The 16545-nt window shown below is 36.0% G+C and overlaps 6 protein-coding genes across 7 annotated transcripts; 3 read left to right on the top strand and 3 right to left on the bottom strand.

Annotated features, from left to right (window-relative positions):
- The first annotated feature begins 204 nt into the window (after positions 1 to 204).
- Positions 205 to 2706, top strand: Rab1 (RAS oncogene family member Rab1). The gene is made up of 7 exons (XM_065311329.1): positions 205 to 402; positions 1184 to 1256; positions 1318 to 1365; positions 1429 to 1476; positions 1535 to 1762; positions 1828 to 2067; positions 2129 to 2706. The coding sequence occupies exons 1-6, from the start codon at positions 389 to 391 to the stop codon at positions 2023 to 2025; spliced, it is 609 nt and encodes a 202-aa protein (XP_065167401.1). The 5' UTR covers positions 205 to 388; the 3' UTR covers positions 2026 to 2067; positions 2129 to 2706.
- Positions 2707 to 3075: 369 nt separating this feature from the next.
- Positions 3076 to 5603, bottom strand: LOC135798474 (vanin-like protein 1). The gene is made up of 5 exons (XM_065311323.1): positions 5381 to 5603; positions 4353 to 4630; positions 4092 to 4300; positions 3547 to 4033; positions 3076 to 3494 (listed from the first exon to the last, which is right to left on the bottom strand). Exons 1-5 carry the CDS (start codon positions 5549 to 5551, stop codon positions 3260 to 3262), a joined length of 1380 nt encoding a protein of 459 aa, XP_065167395.1. The 5' UTR covers positions 5552 to 5603; the 3' UTR covers positions 3076 to 3259.
- Positions 5604 to 5841: 238 nt separating this feature from the next.
- On the top strand, positions 5842 to 8342 carry LOC135798477 (sodium channel protein Nach-like). The gene is made up of 10 exons (XM_065311325.1): positions 5842 to 5968; positions 6026 to 6211; positions 6278 to 6410; positions 6474 to 6604; positions 6686 to 6776; positions 6838 to 6936; positions 6997 to 7243; positions 7304 to 7412; positions 7468 to 7565; positions 7644 to 8342. The coding sequence occupies exons 1-10, from the start codon at positions 5874 to 5876 to the stop codon at positions 7739 to 7741; spliced, it is 1287 nt and encodes a 428-aa protein (XP_065167397.1). The 5' UTR covers positions 5842 to 5873; the 3' UTR covers positions 7742 to 8342.
- Positions 7420 to 9765, bottom strand: LOC135798476 (retinoid-inducible serine carboxypeptidase-like). Its single transcript, XM_065311324.1, is given in 8 exon segments — positions 7420 to 8014; positions 8077 to 8309; positions 8366 to 8518; positions 8586 to 8886; positions 8950 to 9089; positions 9092 to 9271; positions 9332 to 9472; positions 9550 to 9765. Coding segments are annotated over 8 exon segments (1311 nt in total). The 5' UTR covers positions 9626 to 9765; the 3' UTR covers positions 7420 to 7927.
- A 406-nt stretch (positions 9766 to 10171) lies between these two features.
- Positions 10172 to 13358, bottom strand: sax (type I BMP receptor saxophone). The gene is given in 6 exon segments (XM_065311320.1): positions 10172 to 11414; positions 11476 to 11701; positions 11760 to 11947; positions 12002 to 12189; positions 12192 to 13091; positions 13243 to 13358. Coding segments are annotated over 6 exon segments (1713 nt in total). The 5' UTR covers positions 13304 to 13358; the 3' UTR covers positions 10172 to 11264.
- A 388-nt stretch (positions 13359 to 13746) lies between these two features.
- Positions 13747 to 16530, top strand: grsm (granny smith). 2 transcript variants are annotated; one of them, XM_065311322.1, is made up of 5 exons: positions 13747 to 13922; positions 14582 to 14745; positions 14810 to 14992; positions 15058 to 16143; positions 16210 to 16530. In XM_065311322.1, exons 2-5 carry the CDS (start codon positions 14593 to 14595, stop codon positions 16363 to 16365), a joined length of 1578 nt encoding a protein of 525 aa, XP_065167394.1. In that variant the 5' UTR covers positions 13747 to 13922; positions 14582 to 14592; the 3' UTR covers positions 16366 to 16530. The 2 variants fall into 2 exon arrangements, with proteins under 2 accessions (XP_065167394.1, XP_065167393.1); XM_065311321.1 differs by lacking the exon at positions 13747 to 13922 and adding an exon at positions 14321 to 14481.
- The last annotated feature ends 15 nt before the right edge of the window (positions 16531 to 16545 follow it).

The following is a 16545-nucleotide window of genomic DNA, read 5'->3' on the forward strand; positions in this document are numbered from 1 at the left end:
TCAATTTTATTAATATTATAAGTTGCGCTTTTTGTTTATTTTAAATATATTGTGACAGCTGTAGACTTTGCAGCAGCGCAATATTTTTTTCAAGTAAGAATCAGTATCGCCAACCGAATAGAACTAAAATTACTCAACAAGTGCGTTCACGAAGTTGCGCTAACCGTGCCGATCTCAACCGAACAGGCGTACTAAGCGCGTTTGCCACTTTGGCACCGTTACGTCAATGTTAAAAGTGATCTGTCTTTGGTAGCCATTGTCCTGAATTTGCTTATATTTTGTGTGCGATACAATCACGTTTTTAACGCAACGAGTGAACGACGCACGCCCCCGTTGCATCTGCGAAGACTTTCCACGGCTTCAGCTATCGAACGATACATAAATAAATATGAATCCCGAATAGTGAGTATTGATTTTCGCCTTTTTCTGCTTTTATCTTTTTTGACAATGACGAGTGCGCTCGGTGCCTGATACGTAGTTCTTGTAAAGAAGCGCATTCGCTGGGAATTACTGCTGACTTCGTCGCAGGTGGCTGAACCGTTACTCGAGCAGCCCGCGTTTGATTCTTGCGTACGATTGCCTGTGGTACGATGTACGTTACCGATGCATCGAATGCACTTACACCCACAAATTAAATATCGTTATTGTATTACAAATGGGTGTCAACGTCATGACTCAACCGCAACTACAACCTGTACGTGTACCGAGCATAATTGTATTACAATATTACAAATCGTAATTTTGTTTCCCATTTTGTCGCTGATCCAAAAACATATTTCCTTTATTGTGCGCAGTCATGGCGATTGCTTAAAAATGAGCATCACGCAAAGTCCTTCAGTTTCTGGATCAACAGCACATTATTTGTTATCAGACATAAGCCGTCACTCTTTGAATAAACAACGTTAAGAAAACTTTATTACTTTATTGTAAAACTATGTAACCTTTATGAGTTGTTTTCCATTTGATATGCATTCATATAAATGAAGAAAAACAACCAAAATCTTCAACCAGTGCAGCTATGAATCTTGCTGAAATAGACTCTTTATTCAATTCAACTACATTTGAAATGTAAACAAGACTTTCAATGAACTATAACTTATCACAAGATTGAGCAATAATCAATCTTATGCGTAGTTACTCTCAGCAGCAGATGACTCATTACTAATAAATGTTTGTGTTTCAGCGATTATTTATTTAAACTTCTGTTGATCGGTGATTCCGGCGTCGGCAAGTCCTGCTTACTTCTTCGGTTTGCTGTAAGTATTAATAGATTCTTTGTCTGGATAACTATTTATGAATGAATTCTTCGTTTTTTAGGATGATACATACACTGAGAGCTACATTAGTACTATTGGGGTAGACTTTGTAAGTATTTTTATTGTTTGAATGATGTCAGTAAACTAAAACGTCTTGTTTTCTCTCTTTTAGAAAATTAGAACTATTGACTTAGATGGCAAAACAATTAAACTGCAAATTGTAAGTATAAACATTTCATGATTGCTGAAAGTTGATTAACAATATTTTGTTGATGTAGTGGGACACAGCTGGCCAAGAAAGATTCAGGACGATCACATCCAGTTACTACAGGGGCGCGCACGGCATTATCGTAGTGTACGACTGCACGGACCAGGATTCGTTCAACAACGTGAAGCAGTGGCTGGAGGAAATTGATCGCTATGCTTGTGATAACGTCAACAAACTGCTCGTCGGCAACAAGAGTGATTTGACGACCAAAAAAGTCGTGGACTACACAACGGCAAAGGTACTACTATCATTCAATAAATAAATTATCGAGATTTTAATTGATTACTTTTGTTTGGTTTGTAGGAGTACGCCGAGCAGTTAAATATTCCGTTCTTGGAGACGTCGGCAAAGAACGCCACCAACGTGGAGCAGGCCTTCATGACGATGGCTGCCGAGATTAAGAACCGCGTGGGACCACCGTCTTCAGCTGCAGACCAGGCGAGCAAGGTGAAGATCGACCAGGGCCGTCCCATTGAATCCACCAAGTCGGGCTGCTGCTGAAAACAACGCACTTTGCAAACGTACATTTCCACGTCCTGTAAGGTAACGCATTTTCCTCTTAATCCTAGCTGCAGCATTTTCTAGGATTGGTTTTTGTTTGCAGGTTTACGGTGCGGTTGAAAGAATAATGGCACGGACTTTAATTTTATATTTCATGTAGTAGACCTTTTGAAATACAGCAAAACAAGAAAGGACTACTACCATTATACCTAATTATTAATATAATCTAACATAATAGTAATCTTGTCTGTATGTATAATATTCGTTCAGAAAGAGTTTTCATCAATTATTACAACTGCATATTATTTTTGGAATTCTCAACTCTTATGTTTTTACTATAACCACACACATACACCTACACTGAACACGCAACACAATCAAACAAAACAAACAAACACGGTTTTTGTAGTTGCGACAAATCCAAAAGATAAAAGAATAACAACCCAGCCAGGTATAGTTATTTATTCTAAATAAAATATAACGATTTGGTAATAAGCGAAACTAGTGTCCTTATTTATACGGTGTTTTTGAAACATGCATTAGCGAGAAGGGTTGCATTCAATTATAATTTTAATCCTTATATATATGTTTTACGATTGTCCTTGGATGAGTGAATAATGAAGAGTGCGAAAATGTAAATACACACCGCTTTATATATTAATATATTGAGTTTTCATTGGAGGGTTTCTTTTGTTTTTGTTCGGCTTGGTTCGATTCACATCCTTCCCGAATAGAGTGAAAATCGACAACGTTTTGCTGGTGCGATATCAGACGAATCAATTAATTAAATGTATAGTAAATATGCGTAACTAACTTTAAGCGACCAGTGTGTAGCTACTTTGTAAGAACATGGTTCCGGGGCTAAGATTTTACTATTGTTATGTTTCGCTTACGCATCATCGATCACCAATTGTCATTCGTTTGAATTTATTTTGTGAAACTAAATAATAACTTATAAAAAATATGCGACTGGACTGATGATGAGCCGAACACGAGATTGTAACGTGATTTTATTCAATTTTGTATGAAGGAGAGAAACAAAATCAAGCATTATTTGCGTCAACTTTATTAGACAAATTTGTACTATCAATTTAAAAATATATACATTAAGTTAAGCGATAAGGTAGTAGTTGTTAAGTAGCTGAATTTTTAGCTGAATTATTAAATGCACTTAAGAACTAGACCGTTGTTTTTTAACTACAGATTTTTTGTTGTCTGTAAGCAACATTGCTTTTTATTGTATCTCATCAATTTTGTAATTTCGACCATAAAATCCAAATGTGTAAATTCCAGCTGTTTCTTGCAATAATTTCAGGTGTAAATTTGTACCTGTCCAGCTATAATTTTCCGTTGGCATGAAAAATAAAGTTTTTAGTGCTATATTTGGGTAATAATCTGCTCCTACAGTTGCGTTGACTACTTTAACTTCCAAAACTTTAAAGTTCTTCTGAAAATACTCATCACTGGGCCTACAAATGATACATATTAGTAGTTTTATATATTTTGTTACCTTATACTTACATTTTAAAACAATTAGTATCTTCACACTGCAATACCGCACATAATTGAATTCCCAGTTTACCGAATCCTATAAATGGTTGCAAACCATTATAAATAGTAAAAACTAATCCGCTAGTATCATTTACGTCTACTTTGAAATTACAACAAAACTCATTATGACACAGAGTCTCTTCAATGTCTTTATGTGCATCGTTTTGATTTAATGGATATTTGATCATTTCGGGACGTTTGGTAATAAAATTAAAGTTATTTAAATCTCTGCTATGATTTGATTGAGTTTTATGTTTTTTGTTCTGTTTCGATTCTGATGATTTTGTTAAATTTGCTATTAAGACTTTGGTATTTGTTGTACCCGACAGGTAACTTGCATAAGAATAACTTCCTGAATAAATACCACTACCACTTGTTCCTGTATTTCCATTACTACCACCACTTGCAAGAAGGGTCTTTCCGTGTAATGAAGCCCACATTTTTTGCATCTGTGTCGCTAAAAACCACAAGTTTAACACTAAAAATTTAAATAATGTAATTGAAAATGTATTTACATGAAAGATATGGAAGTTCAGAATACCAATAACTTGGAAAAATAAAAGCATCCACATTTTCATCGAGAGCATCCGTGTATGCGTTCTTAAAAAATATGTCAAAGCAAATAAACACTCCAAAAGTCACGCCAAAATCAGTTTGGAAATATTCCACAGTATTCCCTGAGCTGATGAATTTTTCTCCTGCCAGTGGATACATTTTACGATATCTAGAAATCTCAAAATTAACATAATGCATATAATTATATAGTACATAATTACTTTGAAACTAAGCGGCCTTGGCGGTCGAAAACAATATTTGCGTTGAATAATTCCCCAGAGTCGGTTTTTTCGATTATATTAACTGAGATATAAACATTATGAGTTTTACTCGAACATGACAACTTTTGAACATAGGAACTAGTTGTTTCGACTGTTTCCAAGCATGGAATTGTTGCATTATCAATTGGTAATCGAGCTGCATGTTTTAATAATTCTTCTTTTGTATAAGAAGGTTGAAATACTAAGGTCCCCTCAGGAAAAACAATCAAATCCAATTTCTTTATCAAAAATTAAATCAGTTATTTGAATATTTTCATTTTTGTTTTATAGGGAAGGTAGCAAAAATTAAATCAGTTATTTGAATATTTTCATTTTAAACAATTGATGCAACTATTTGAGTTAAAACTTGCCGCGTGCTTTCGTCGTGACAACAACTTTGTGTATTCTTGATTATCAAATCTATTATAACGACGTAAGTGCATAAGCTGTCATGTTTAAACGTTAGATTTCATTATCATCATTATTTATTTAAAATTTATAGTATTAATTTGTCATTATATATAAATTCTTCAAGTTGCCCAAGTTGGACCGAAGACAGGCACCGGGGTTTTAACAGGGAAAACGTATATCATTTTTTCGACCTCCTAGAAAAGCTTGTGGACGAGCACAACTCTTCGAAATGATCCAGTGTATGAAACTTTGGTTTAAACAAAATGTGCTTGTGTTAGTGCTAAAACTAAAATTTACTATTGTGTCAATTGCCGTTAAAAAAGCATGGTCCAATTTAGGAAACCGCGCGGTCCAATTTAGGAAACCGGTTTCTTAATTTGGACCAAAAACACAATTTTTTTAAATTGAAATTTCAGGGGTATAAATATAATTTTTACTTAAATCAAAAATATCATTTTGTAGGTAAGCCTTGTGAGTTACTTTTCCGCTACTTAATTTTTATTGACAGTTTATATGTGGCTCTATAAATCAAAAAATATAAAAATGGTCCAAATATGGCTACTTTCCCCTATATTTACCTGAGTTTCATTTACAATATTATCAATTATTTTTAAATAATTGTCCAAATTGTGTTTAATATTAGCTTCAAATCCATTATAAACTTCTCTCAGATATTCAATAACAGCAACTTTATATGTTGCACTCGCAATAACTCCGAAAATCAATATTATTAATAATTCAATGTTCATTTTTCTGTTTGATTCAAACACTGCCGGTGCATTCGGTAGGTACAAAATGTGTACTTATCAACCACGCACACACCTAATGGTTAATTCATTGATAAGTGCAAAGATCAAGGTTGATATACTGTGCACGCATTAAACATACATTTATCTAGGTAATCATTTGATCATTATTGATTTCACTTTATTATAAATGGATGCATTACTAAGTTCTAAAGAATAATCATATCTTAAAAGATCTATGAAATGTTTATGTTTTTATATCAAACCAATATGGGCAGTTTTCGACTTTGTTGGGAAATAACACTTGGTTTTTCGTCAATTCAAAATGTCGTTCTGGTCGGTTATAAAGTACTATCTTAAGCATAGCAACTTACACGGTTTGCACCATATTGCAGATGAAAAAACAAGTATTTTCTACAGGTCACTAATAAAATTTTATTTTTGAAACAATTGGACTTAAAATATTAATTATTACAGATTTGCTTGGCTATTTATAGTCTTGCTTTCAACGTTAGGCATGATGCGTATTTTCAAAAGTTCTTATGATTCGTACCTGCAACACTCGATTAGTTTTGCAACGGAAACAACGTATCTCAACTGGAACACAACGTTTCCGGCGATTTCCGTTTGTGAGATTGCTGGTACCGAAGTTTTCTGGACTGCGTAAGAAATAATTTTCTTAGCTAAATAAGCATATAAAGAAATAACACGTTTTTATTCCTATTTAAGTGATCCCAGTGAAAATTATTCACCAATGCAACAATTCCTCTCCGACATCATATTTTTTACAGGCAGTTGTTATTCGTGCAGTACAAACTGCGTTGAATGTAAGGAAATGAACTATAAAAGCTTAGTAAGGCAGGTAAGTAATGGGTTCTAAGTAATATAACAAACAGTGAACACATAAATTAACTGTGAATTGCAGTATCGTAAAAAGTGTACAAGCCTGATTGGTAAATGTAAGTGGAACGATGTTGAGTTTGATTGTTGCGACCACTTTTTACCGCTGAATACGGAATACGGTTGGTGTTTTGCAATTAATTCGATTCATACCATGTAAGAAACATTAAACAAATTTTATTACTATACTTGTAACATTAAAATTTACATATTTTATCTTTGATTGTAATTTTGCAGTCGACAAAAAGGAATGAAACAACAGCAAATGTTTTCTAATAGATTTACAGGACCAGGTCAACTTGTAATTGAAAATATTGACGATATTAGAGTAGGTATTAACTGTTTACGATTTATGATAAATATGATCTTAATTTAACTTGTTTCCTTAGTTATACATTCATGCTCCAGAAGATGTACCATTCATCAATTCAGATACAGATCTTCGCAAAGAAGTAGTCTTGGGTGAACGTTACCAATTAGATTTTAAAGTATTCTCTTGCTTATAAAACAAGCCTTCATATTTATTATTTTACTTATTTGTATTATAGGTGATTGAAATTGCTAACGATGAAAATGTGCGAAGCGTTAATGTAGAAAAACGCGGTTGCCGTTTTCCAGACGAAATCTATCCGGAACTGAAAGTTCACAAATTCTACAGCTATTCAACCTGCATTGTACAATGTCACGCTGATGCCCACATTAATTTGTGTAACTGCACACATCATCTCATGCCCGTTGTTGGAGATGCAAACTATTGCAATATAGAAGGATTATTATGTCTTACAGAATATTTTGGTAAAAGCAGTAAAAGTTTTAATGCCTTTTTAACATAATATTAATATATTCTTAAAATAGAGACGGTGAATCGACTTCATGCAAAAGGCTTTGATAAACCAGGTCTGGTTTGTGATTGTGTTCCATCCTGCGTTGAACCCGAGTATAATATTGTTTCAGAAAACAAAGGGTAACTTATATCAGAGTATATTTATTCAATCACTTAGAAACCTGTTCTTTTAAAGGGTAAAATCATCAAATGGTGAAATATCGATTCGACTACAAGCACTCCCAACTTTGCGTTTCAAAAGAAACGTTGTGCGCACCACATTGGATTTGGTAGGTGAGTAACAACAAAACAACATGATAACAAGTGCAGTCGACTAAACAACCTAGTCTTGATTGCTTGGTGTATTTACAGTGTCTATCGGTGGGACGGCGGGACTGTTTGTCGGCGCATCATTGTTGTCCATCATCGAGACGGTGTACTTGTTAATTCTGCGCAGAAACTATAATTGACAAAGTCCTTGAATTTCAATTGCTTTCAATTTGCTACACAACAAACAAAGTTAATGCAGCAATCAGGATAAGCCCTTTCATCAATACGCTATTTGTATCCTAATCTGGGACTTATTAATATTCTGTTAGATGTTATAAATAAGACATAAACGTGTGTGTATGTAATAAACAATACTAGAGAGCGTGTCAAGTAGGCGATGGATAATCGACGTTATCTTCGAGCAACTCACGACGCAGGATTTCATCCATTGCAACTGGATTGTCAATAGGTATCTGCACAAAAACGTTTAATTCATTATGTGTCTGCCTTCATTTGTTGGTAATTTTAAACGTACACTGTGACCAGCTCGAAGAACTGTGTAAAACACCAAATTTCCAACTTTTTTGATGTATCCTTCATTAACCATGTTGATTTCCAATGCTTCTTGGGTACTATTCTCCCATTCGGCTTGTCCGGACCAGTTTAAACGGTCTAACCAATTTGCTGTTCCTGGCGTATTTACGATAAAGTCAAATACCCCATTGTAAACAATCACTTTGATGTCTGTTTTGTTTAAAATCTCTTCAACTAAAACATGAAAATAAATAATAATAACCCAAATTCACTATATATCTGATACATACTTGTATTTGTAACTGGTCGAATCAAATCTCCAAGCAAAGAATTATAAATATCATCGTTAATGAAACTCCATTCAATATCACTGGATAAATTCAACATTTGTTTGATTGGACCATTCATAAATGTATTGCACGGCTCTTGATAACTCAAAAATCCTAAAACAAACATTTGTACACGCAAGTTTTTACAAGATGTGTTAATACAAGATGGCGACATTCATACTAGGCATTGATGTCGAGTTAGACGTCAACATAATGTTATAAATATCGATTCCTTGTGTCGCTTCAAATACAGTATCGGTGATTCTTGCTTCCAATTCGGAAGCTTCTTCGTAATCATGTCTGGCAATTGCACATTTGATTTTTTCGGCAAGGTCAACGATGGCTTTATAGCCATGACGATCAGTTAAACCTAAATTTAATGCAAATGGACCATAATTGTTGATGTAATCCATTGGTGAAATATAGGCATCACCAAGTCCAACTCCTTTCAGATTCATTTTTAGTTTGCCATCTTGAATTTCCTACATTGAAGAAATTCGCATTTAGATTATTCATGTGATCACTTTACGGGGAATTTTGGTTACGTTGTGAATTTGAAGCGCAAACTCGATCGCCATCTTGCCGCCATAAGATTCTCCAAATATATACGAAGGCACCGTAGAAAATTCGGTAAATTTTCGAAGATATTTGCAGAGAAATTTGACTAGATCGTTGCCAATATCTTTTGGTTTTGAACAAGCTTTGTTTTATTTTGGGAAATATAACTGAAACCCACACCGATTGGGTTATCAAGAAAGAGAATATTGTAGTCTTTGACCCAGGTGTGTTCCCGGGGTTCCATGTCCATATTTAATGGACCTATTTCGAGAAAATTGCCATAACCACTTGACGCCATTCCAGGACCTCCTAAAGTCATACATACAATGCATCTTTACATAAAACTTGTTTACACTTTAAATTTTTTACCTTGCAACCAAATAATTAACGGTCTCTCACGATAATGTGTAACATTAGCGGTGGTGTAATACAGCCACCAAAACATGTTCGCACCTGGTCGCACTTTAATATATCCCCAGTCCTGCTCGCCGGGACCAACGCCTTTCTTACCTAAGTCCACATTAAAATTTATTAAATTAGCACCCCTATGCTAACCAACAGCTACCTCGCAACTTGTATCTCTTTACCTTCCGTACATACGTTGTTAAAGTTCATCAAACACATAAAACACGCGGCGACCAGGGCGCATCTTCGCCAAGACATCTTTGCGACTGAGATTAAAAGTTGACAATTATCGCGGAGGTAACGCGCCCGATAAACAACACCGTGCAAAGTTAATATGCGTCGCTGAAAACGTAAGGCGGCGTGTCCGTGTTAGATGGACACACATCTGGATCATCATATAGGTCATATAGGTCATGCAATTTAAACCAAATTGGCGATTCAAAAGATCGCCGTCCGCCTGAATGGCCGATGATTGGCCGTAATCGTTCTCGCGGGTTGCCCGACGATGCTCGTTCGCGCAACGTATTTCGCCAATTTTTCATTCCATTAACCTTGACCATCCTTGCGTGATTGATGCGAGCGGTTTGGAGCAATTGAGTGATGTAATTGCGTTACAGCGTGATTCTTTTCTTTGCATGAGGTTGGTGTACCATAAACAACACCAATAAGATCAAGTTTGGTTAGATGCAGATCATTTCAAAATGGCGATAGTGCAAACATAAAAAAATTGAAGCAATTCTTGACTTTAAACGCAGTAAAATATAGAAAACAATGGGATTTGCTTGTTTATAAAAATGAAATGTATACAATTTAAACTATATTGCTTAATAATCATTTCCATCAGTAATCATACAATAAAATGAACCGTTTCAACTTAAGTTATGATGAAATATGTATTAGTGAGACCTTTGTTATAATTATGTACACAATAATAAGTATAACACGTTAGTAATGTAATATGCATCGCGCATACCAAATTGAACGTCTTTGATTTGAACTATACGTTTATAGTTACACGCTACTAGACACAGATATTATCGTTTACAATAATAATTAGTGATGAGTAAAAAATGATTGTGTGTGAGCCTCGTCGCCGTCCACATCTCGTCGATATCAATTGATAAATAAATTTGATATGAATCTGTTACACTGATTTTTACACACACGAATTTCGATTGAAAATAAGTATCTGCTAGATCGGTAGCTCCCTTCTTAAGTCGATATTGTCCTCTTCGTTTTAATAATTCTGTCATTGAGTATGTGTTGCTTAACGTAATTCTTGTCATAACCATTTAGGATTAAACGATATGATTTAAAGATATCTTATCTACAACGAAAGTATTTACATTCATGTACGACCGTACGAACTAAACTGGGTTTTATCACTACGAATTAGATATGAAAAACAATTGCGTTGTTAGTGGTTGTCCGACGTAAATCAATGATATCCGCATTTGTCCGAGAATTAGTCAATTAATAATAATAATAATAATCCTACGTTACATTAAAAAATATCTTCAGATGGCACCGCGTTTCTTATCGAGCTGTTGCAATGGTTCCCCTTTTGCAAATATGGCGCGCGCTAATAAATCTAGAATATTTTAATAAAATTAACATAATACTGTTAACAAACTAATCTTAATACATGTTCGCCCCGCTGCAGAGATACATAAATACGAATCACACGATAAGTTGCAATTATTATGCCATGGCGCGTGGGAAAGTAACCTAAAGTAAGAGTTAAAAGTCAAAGTGTTTGGCACATACGATCCCGCCGGCTTTCCTTCTGCACTCGCTTAAAACAACTCAAATATTGCATGCCTTTTTGTACCGATGTGAGGCGTTAGCAATGTAACGCCATTTTGATTGCAATTTCATACACATTCACATGCACTCTCTACACGCAGACAGCCAGTTCGTCCAAATTGATAACACAGTCCTTATTAACTAATTTTAGTAAAGTTTTTTTGATGCGCAGCGCGGGGAGCCGCACGTTCGGATTGGGATGCCAGCATTCCTTCATTATTTTCACTAAACCACTTAGTGTCTGCAAATAAAGTAAGAAATAATTAAAAATCGTCCTGAAAGCACAAAGTGAAGTAAATTACCTCATCACTGGCCCATCTATTGGGTATGTTAGGTCGCTGCTGATCAGTGCAGACGACTTTCTTCATATCTTCAAAACTGGGATCACTAGGAACAACGTCAAAGAAAGGAGGTTTGTATTCCTCGGCGATGCCGTTGCTCAGCGTCCTCCGGGCGATCTCCCAGAAGACCAACGCCAACGCGTAAATATCCGCGCGCCGAAATGAGTCGATATAGTCCATTCTTATTCTGTTTAAGAAACAAATCAAGATTTAAAATAGAACAAATTAAAATTATGCCTGCTTACGTTTCATTTAAGACTTCAGGACACATGTAGCGCTTTGTACCAACTTTAGGGTTGGAACCAATGTCCAGCATGTCGTTCTGCTGGGTGTGCGTAACGGCGAGGCCAAAATCAGCAATGACACAGGTGCCATTGTTCTTTACCAATATGTTTTTACTTTTTATATCTCTGTGAGCAATTGCAGGTTTACCCTAAAGAATACATAATGTTTAATATTCATTTTGAAGATATGCATTTAAACAAACCTCTGTTCCAAATATTTCTGTATGTAAATGTACTAATCCATTAGCAATAGATATGCAAATCAGGAGCATTTGCTGATGCGTCAACGTCGTCCTATTGAGATGATCATACAAACTGCCGAAAGAATGATAATGTGTGACCAGCCACAATTGTGTGCAGGAATTCCTAGATGTCATATCTGACCCAATATACCCAGAATATTATCATGCCTCAACAAGATAGTGCTGTAAATCTCAGTCTCCCTATTCCAGCTGGCCTCATCCCTAGAGAAAAAGATCTTTACAGCAACATTCTCCCCATGACAAATCCCTCTCCAGACTTCACCATATCTGCCTTTACCAATGCATTCAACAAGTGAGATTTGTTTAGCCAAAGTTCTCTGAATCAACAGTGGCAAACCAGAGCCACTACCAGAAGTCATTGAATGTTCTAAATACTCTCTCAATGTGCTATCACCAGCTGCTGTGGCTCTGAGCAAATCATCACTGGCATAATATGTATCAGGATCATGTTTACTTTGATTTCTCAATCTGTGTCTGTGCACTTTCCTCATAAATATTAAAATAATAGCCCCCAGGATGCTTATTGATAATACTGGGACAAGCACAGCCCCAGTTAATTTTAAACCATAATTAAATGAATCTGAATATGGCACAATATCCACATGAATTGGTGGAAATTGTCCTGCATTACAAAAGTCTTGTGAACAGCACACAATGTTTACCAGCACTCTGGAGTCCCTTTTCTGAGGACCATCAAATGTTGGTGAATGGCAATAGAATGGAACTTGTTCTGGATCAATTGTGCATCCTCTTTGAACCTTCTCCATACCAGTCGACTCACGGAGCCGGGATTTCCAGCACAGCACAGCATTGTGGCAGGTGGTCTCATTTGTACAATGTGGTGGATCACAACTGTGGCATTTTACTTTTGGTTTGGCATAAGCTTGTGCCCCAAGCAACTGGTTGTGGTTGTTGGAGTCATAGTGATGCTTGTAGCTGTGTGATGGCGGCGGTTCGCCGGGATCATTGTCATTATTAGTTTCATCGCCGTCGAGCTCTTCTTGCAGCCCTATGTGATTCGCAACTTCGCCTGAAAGTTGAACATGTAAACATAAACACCAGTGGGAGGCTGGGGAAGAGTATCAAAACAATCGGCTTGAGCAAGTTTTGGGCGTGTTATAAAATTGAGGCGTAATTAAAGTGTTGTTAAAAGAGTGTTTGATGATATTTTTAATACATACCTGAGCATAGTGTTATGCATAGTAAAATTATTAAACAATTTACGAATCTCGAGGCGGCCATTTTGCATGTATCTTTGGATCTTTTTCTTAAGTTAGTATTTACACTGTTGCCAAGATACAACTATGAAAGTTACTATATGGTAAACAATGTCCCTAGAATACAACCAGATTTTAAAATATACTAGATCCTATTTACAAACTTAAGAAATAACTCGTTTGGTACACTTATATAAAAAAATAAACCCAAATATTTAACATTTTATACTTATTTTTCTATGTTTATTAAAAAATATTAAAATTATTTAATATTTTAAGTTTTAATTGGGTAAATAATTTAAATCTTAATAGGTATAAAATAACTAGTTTAAATACATGTACATGCATTTATGTATATACATTTTTTAAACTAAAATTGCAATTTTATTAGTATTTAATCAATTTCAAATTATGCGCTAAATCCTAGACGTCTTTTTGTAGGTTATTGCTATCAGATCCGTGGACAAGCCGAACAAGCAGCGCAGGCACCAGCCAGTCAGCAAGTCAGCTTGTCATCATTAATCGGGTAGTGAGCAAGTGTACATCGCTAGAGGTTTTGCCAATAAAACAGCCCATACTTCTGATGGGCGCTCAGTTTCTGTCTAATTAATTGCAGTACAACATCATTGCGCATCATAATTAACGTAAGAACTCTTCAATTAATTATTTTTCAATTACAGGTATAAAATAACGCGTAGTAAAAATGCATAACTTTTAAAAACCGGTTCTTTATTTGTTATTTCTTTTATTTGCCGGTAATGATCAAACAATGAGTTTCCATAGAAGCTAAGCTAATCGATTAATTGAATTAACAATTGACTACTATACACAGAAATTATTTGCCTAACTTCGTATGTATTAAATACACACAGAAATCACAGACGAAATATATTAAACATATTAGCTGGTCACACGATTATCGCCGTTATCATATAACGTGACACTTTCAAATTTATTTTAAGAAATTCTATTAATACTTTGCGATGTTCATGGCTAAATATTTGCTGGAATGACGAGCGAAATTATCTAGATTTATGCGCAACTTTTGTAGCATAACCTAACCATTTTTAACAATTATTTACTAAGTCTTATGATTACTCAAATCTCGCCATCATTTTATTACATGTTAAATGTTTAATTGAGAATGTGAAATAAATCACGTCCATCGCGACAAAATGAATCAGTTAAGAGGATTGTCGACATGTACGTAATCTGGAAGTCAATATGTCTTAAGTACATGAACAATTTGATAATAAAGTTTAATCTAGATAAGCTACATAGAAGTTGGTTTGATATTTTTCAGTAAAAAGTATAATGTCAACTAACACGAAACTCACGTTTCGCTCGAAGTTGACGCGGACTGATCCTCATGAATATCCTGTACTTATCATTGGGCAAGTGAAACATCTTAATCTACTTAAATTCAGTGATGTGAAAGCTAAGTTGGAACCAAGAGTTTCTGAAGAGGTAGGAAATTAAAATTGCAAGAATGAGAAAACAGCCATTTAAAATCTTAAATTTTGTCTTTTAGTATTTCAGAAATGCGGTTTCTAGTCTGCATCCTTCACCAAGTGACACTTGCTCATTGTATTTGAACTTTGCAACAATCGCCGCGCTTCCAATTAAATGCAGCAGGCACAACACTCCATCAAGATGCCACACTCTTACAAGACTGGTGCAGAATTGTACTGTAAATGTGGATGAATCCATTGTGGTAGGTGTCACACAATGTATTTTATAAAATTTTTTTATAATTTGGTAATTTGTGTGTTTATGTAGGTGGTTTGTGAAAGGAAAGATTTGTATGCGAGTGGATGCGCTGTCGCCCGTGCTTTTCCAACTTATTCTAGGAAAACTGCAATCAACACCAGTCAGGTCAATGTGTCTGTTGAATTTATCATTGTACCTAGTCAAGATGATAAAGATACTTCTACCGAAATTACGCAGGGGGACATCGCTGCTCTCGATGCCGCCGCTGTTGGCATCCGCACCGCCGCGCGCATTGTCGACGCACCATGCAATGAAATGAATGTTGATGGTTTCCTCAAGGAAGTTGAGAAAATCGGCGGTGTGCTCGATATCAAACCACTGATTATCCGCGGAGAGGAACTGCATACCAAAGGTTTAGGCGGTATCTACGGTGTAGGCAAGGCAGCTACTTCACCGCCAGCATTAGCAGTCTTGAGTTACACTCCTGCGGGTGCGCACAAAACTGTCGCTTGGGTTGGTAAAGGTATTGTTTACGACACCGGTGGTTTAAGCATCAAGGGAAAAACTGCAATGCCAGGAATGAAACGTGATTGCGGCGGAGCCGCTGCCATCTTAGGCGCGTTTTATGCTGCTGTGAAAAATTCCTTCACGCAAAACTTGCATGCCGTGTTCTGTTTAGCTGAGAACGCTGTAGGGCCAACTGCAACTCGTCCTGATGACATACACACTTTGTATTCAGGACGTACAGTCGAAATCAACAACACTGATGCAGAAGGACGTCTTGTATTGTCTGATGGCGTGGTGTACGCGAAAAGGGACTTGAAGGCAGATATTATCTTAGATATGGCGACGTTAACAGGTGCACAAGCGGTCGCTACGGGCAAATATCATGCTGCAGTGTTGGCAAATAGCGAGGAATGGGAGGATAACGTTGTTGTTGCTGGAAGGACTTCAGGGGATTTAGCGTTCCCGCTTCCGTACTGCCCTGAGTTGCATTTCAGTGAGTTTTCATCTGCGATCGCTGATATGAAGAACTCTGTAGCTGACAGGAACAACGCGCAAGCAAGCTGTGCTGGTTTGTTTATTGCGTCGCATCTTGGGTTCGATTTTCCGGGGGTTTGGATGCATGTAGATATGGCTGCGCCTGTGCATGCAGTAAGTTTTTACAATTTCCGACACTATTTTAACCAATATGTAATAAACTCGAATGTTTTTCTATAGGGCGAGAGAGCAACCGGCTATGGCGTAGCTCTTCTTACAACTTTATTCGGCAAATACAGTAAGCAGCCGCTTTTGAATTCAATTGGTCCTGAACTGGATGTTGGGGATGCAAGCTTCAATGATGAAACATGTGCCAAGAAATTGAGAATTGCTTAAACTTCTTATAATATCTTAAAATTTAGTTCAAACCTAAAGGCTTCAATATATTTAGAGTAGTTTATAGATCAGTATATTCCACTTGTATCAATTTATATGATGTCAGTTGCACTTTCATACTTTAATACCTCAAAAACTTATAAAATTTTCATAAATCGAATCAAAGCTCTTTTCAAAACG

Source organism: Atheta coriaria, unplaced genomic scaffold, assembly GCF_025399875.1.
Source record: "Atheta coriaria isolate IRGN ID8LTWV9N9 unplaced genomic scaffold, Caltech_Dcor_3.1 hic_scaffold_9_pilon, whole genome shotgun sequence".
NCBI classification, from domain to species: domain Eukaryota; kingdom Metazoa; phylum Arthropoda; class Insecta; order Coleoptera; family Staphylinidae; genus Dalotia; species Dalotia coriaria.

Coding starts and splice junctions, on each gene's coding strand:
- Rab1 (XM_065311329.1), top strand. Junction 1,257..1,317: donor GCTTACTTCTTCGGTTTGCT/GTAAGTATTAAT, acceptor TTCGTTTTTTAG/GATGATACATACACTGAGAG. Junction 1,366..1,428: donor GTACTATTGGGGTAGACTTT/GTAAGTATTTTT, acceptor TCTCTCTTTTAG/AAAATTAGAACTATTGACTT.
- grsm (XM_065311321.1), top strand. CDS start 14,454: ATGAATCAGTTAAGAGGATTGTCGACAT. Junction 14,993..15,057: donor ATGTGGATGAATCCATTGTG/GTAGGTGTCACA, acceptor GTGTTTATGTAG/GTGGTTTGTGAAAGGAAAGA. Junction 16,144..16,209: donor TGGCTGCGCCTGTGCATGCA/GTAAGTTTTTAC, acceptor GTTTTTCTATAG/GGCGAGAGAGCAACCGGCTA.
- LOC135798477 (XM_065311325.1), top strand. CDS start 5,874: ATGTCGTTCTGGTCGGTTATAAAGTACTATCTTAAGCATAGCAACTTA. Junction 5,969..6,025: donor AAAACAAGTATTTTCTACAG/GTCACTAATAAA, acceptor TAATTATTACAG/ATTTGCTTGGCTATTTATAG. Junction 7,413..7,467: donor ATTGTTTCAGAAAACAAAGG/GTAACTTATATC, acceptor GTTCTTTTAAAG/GGTAAAATCATCAAATGGTG.
- LOC135798474 (XM_065311323.1), bottom strand. CDS start 5,551: ATGAACATTGAATTATTAATAATATTGATTTTCGGAGTTATTGCGAGT. Junction 4,631..5,380: donor ATATTGTAAATGAAACTCAG/GTAAATATAGGG, acceptor TTTTTGATAAAG/AAATTGGATTTGATTGTTTT. Junction 4,034..4,091: donor TGAACTTCCATATCTTTCAT/GTAAATACATTT, acceptor TGTGGTTTTTAG/CGACACAGATGCAAAAAATG.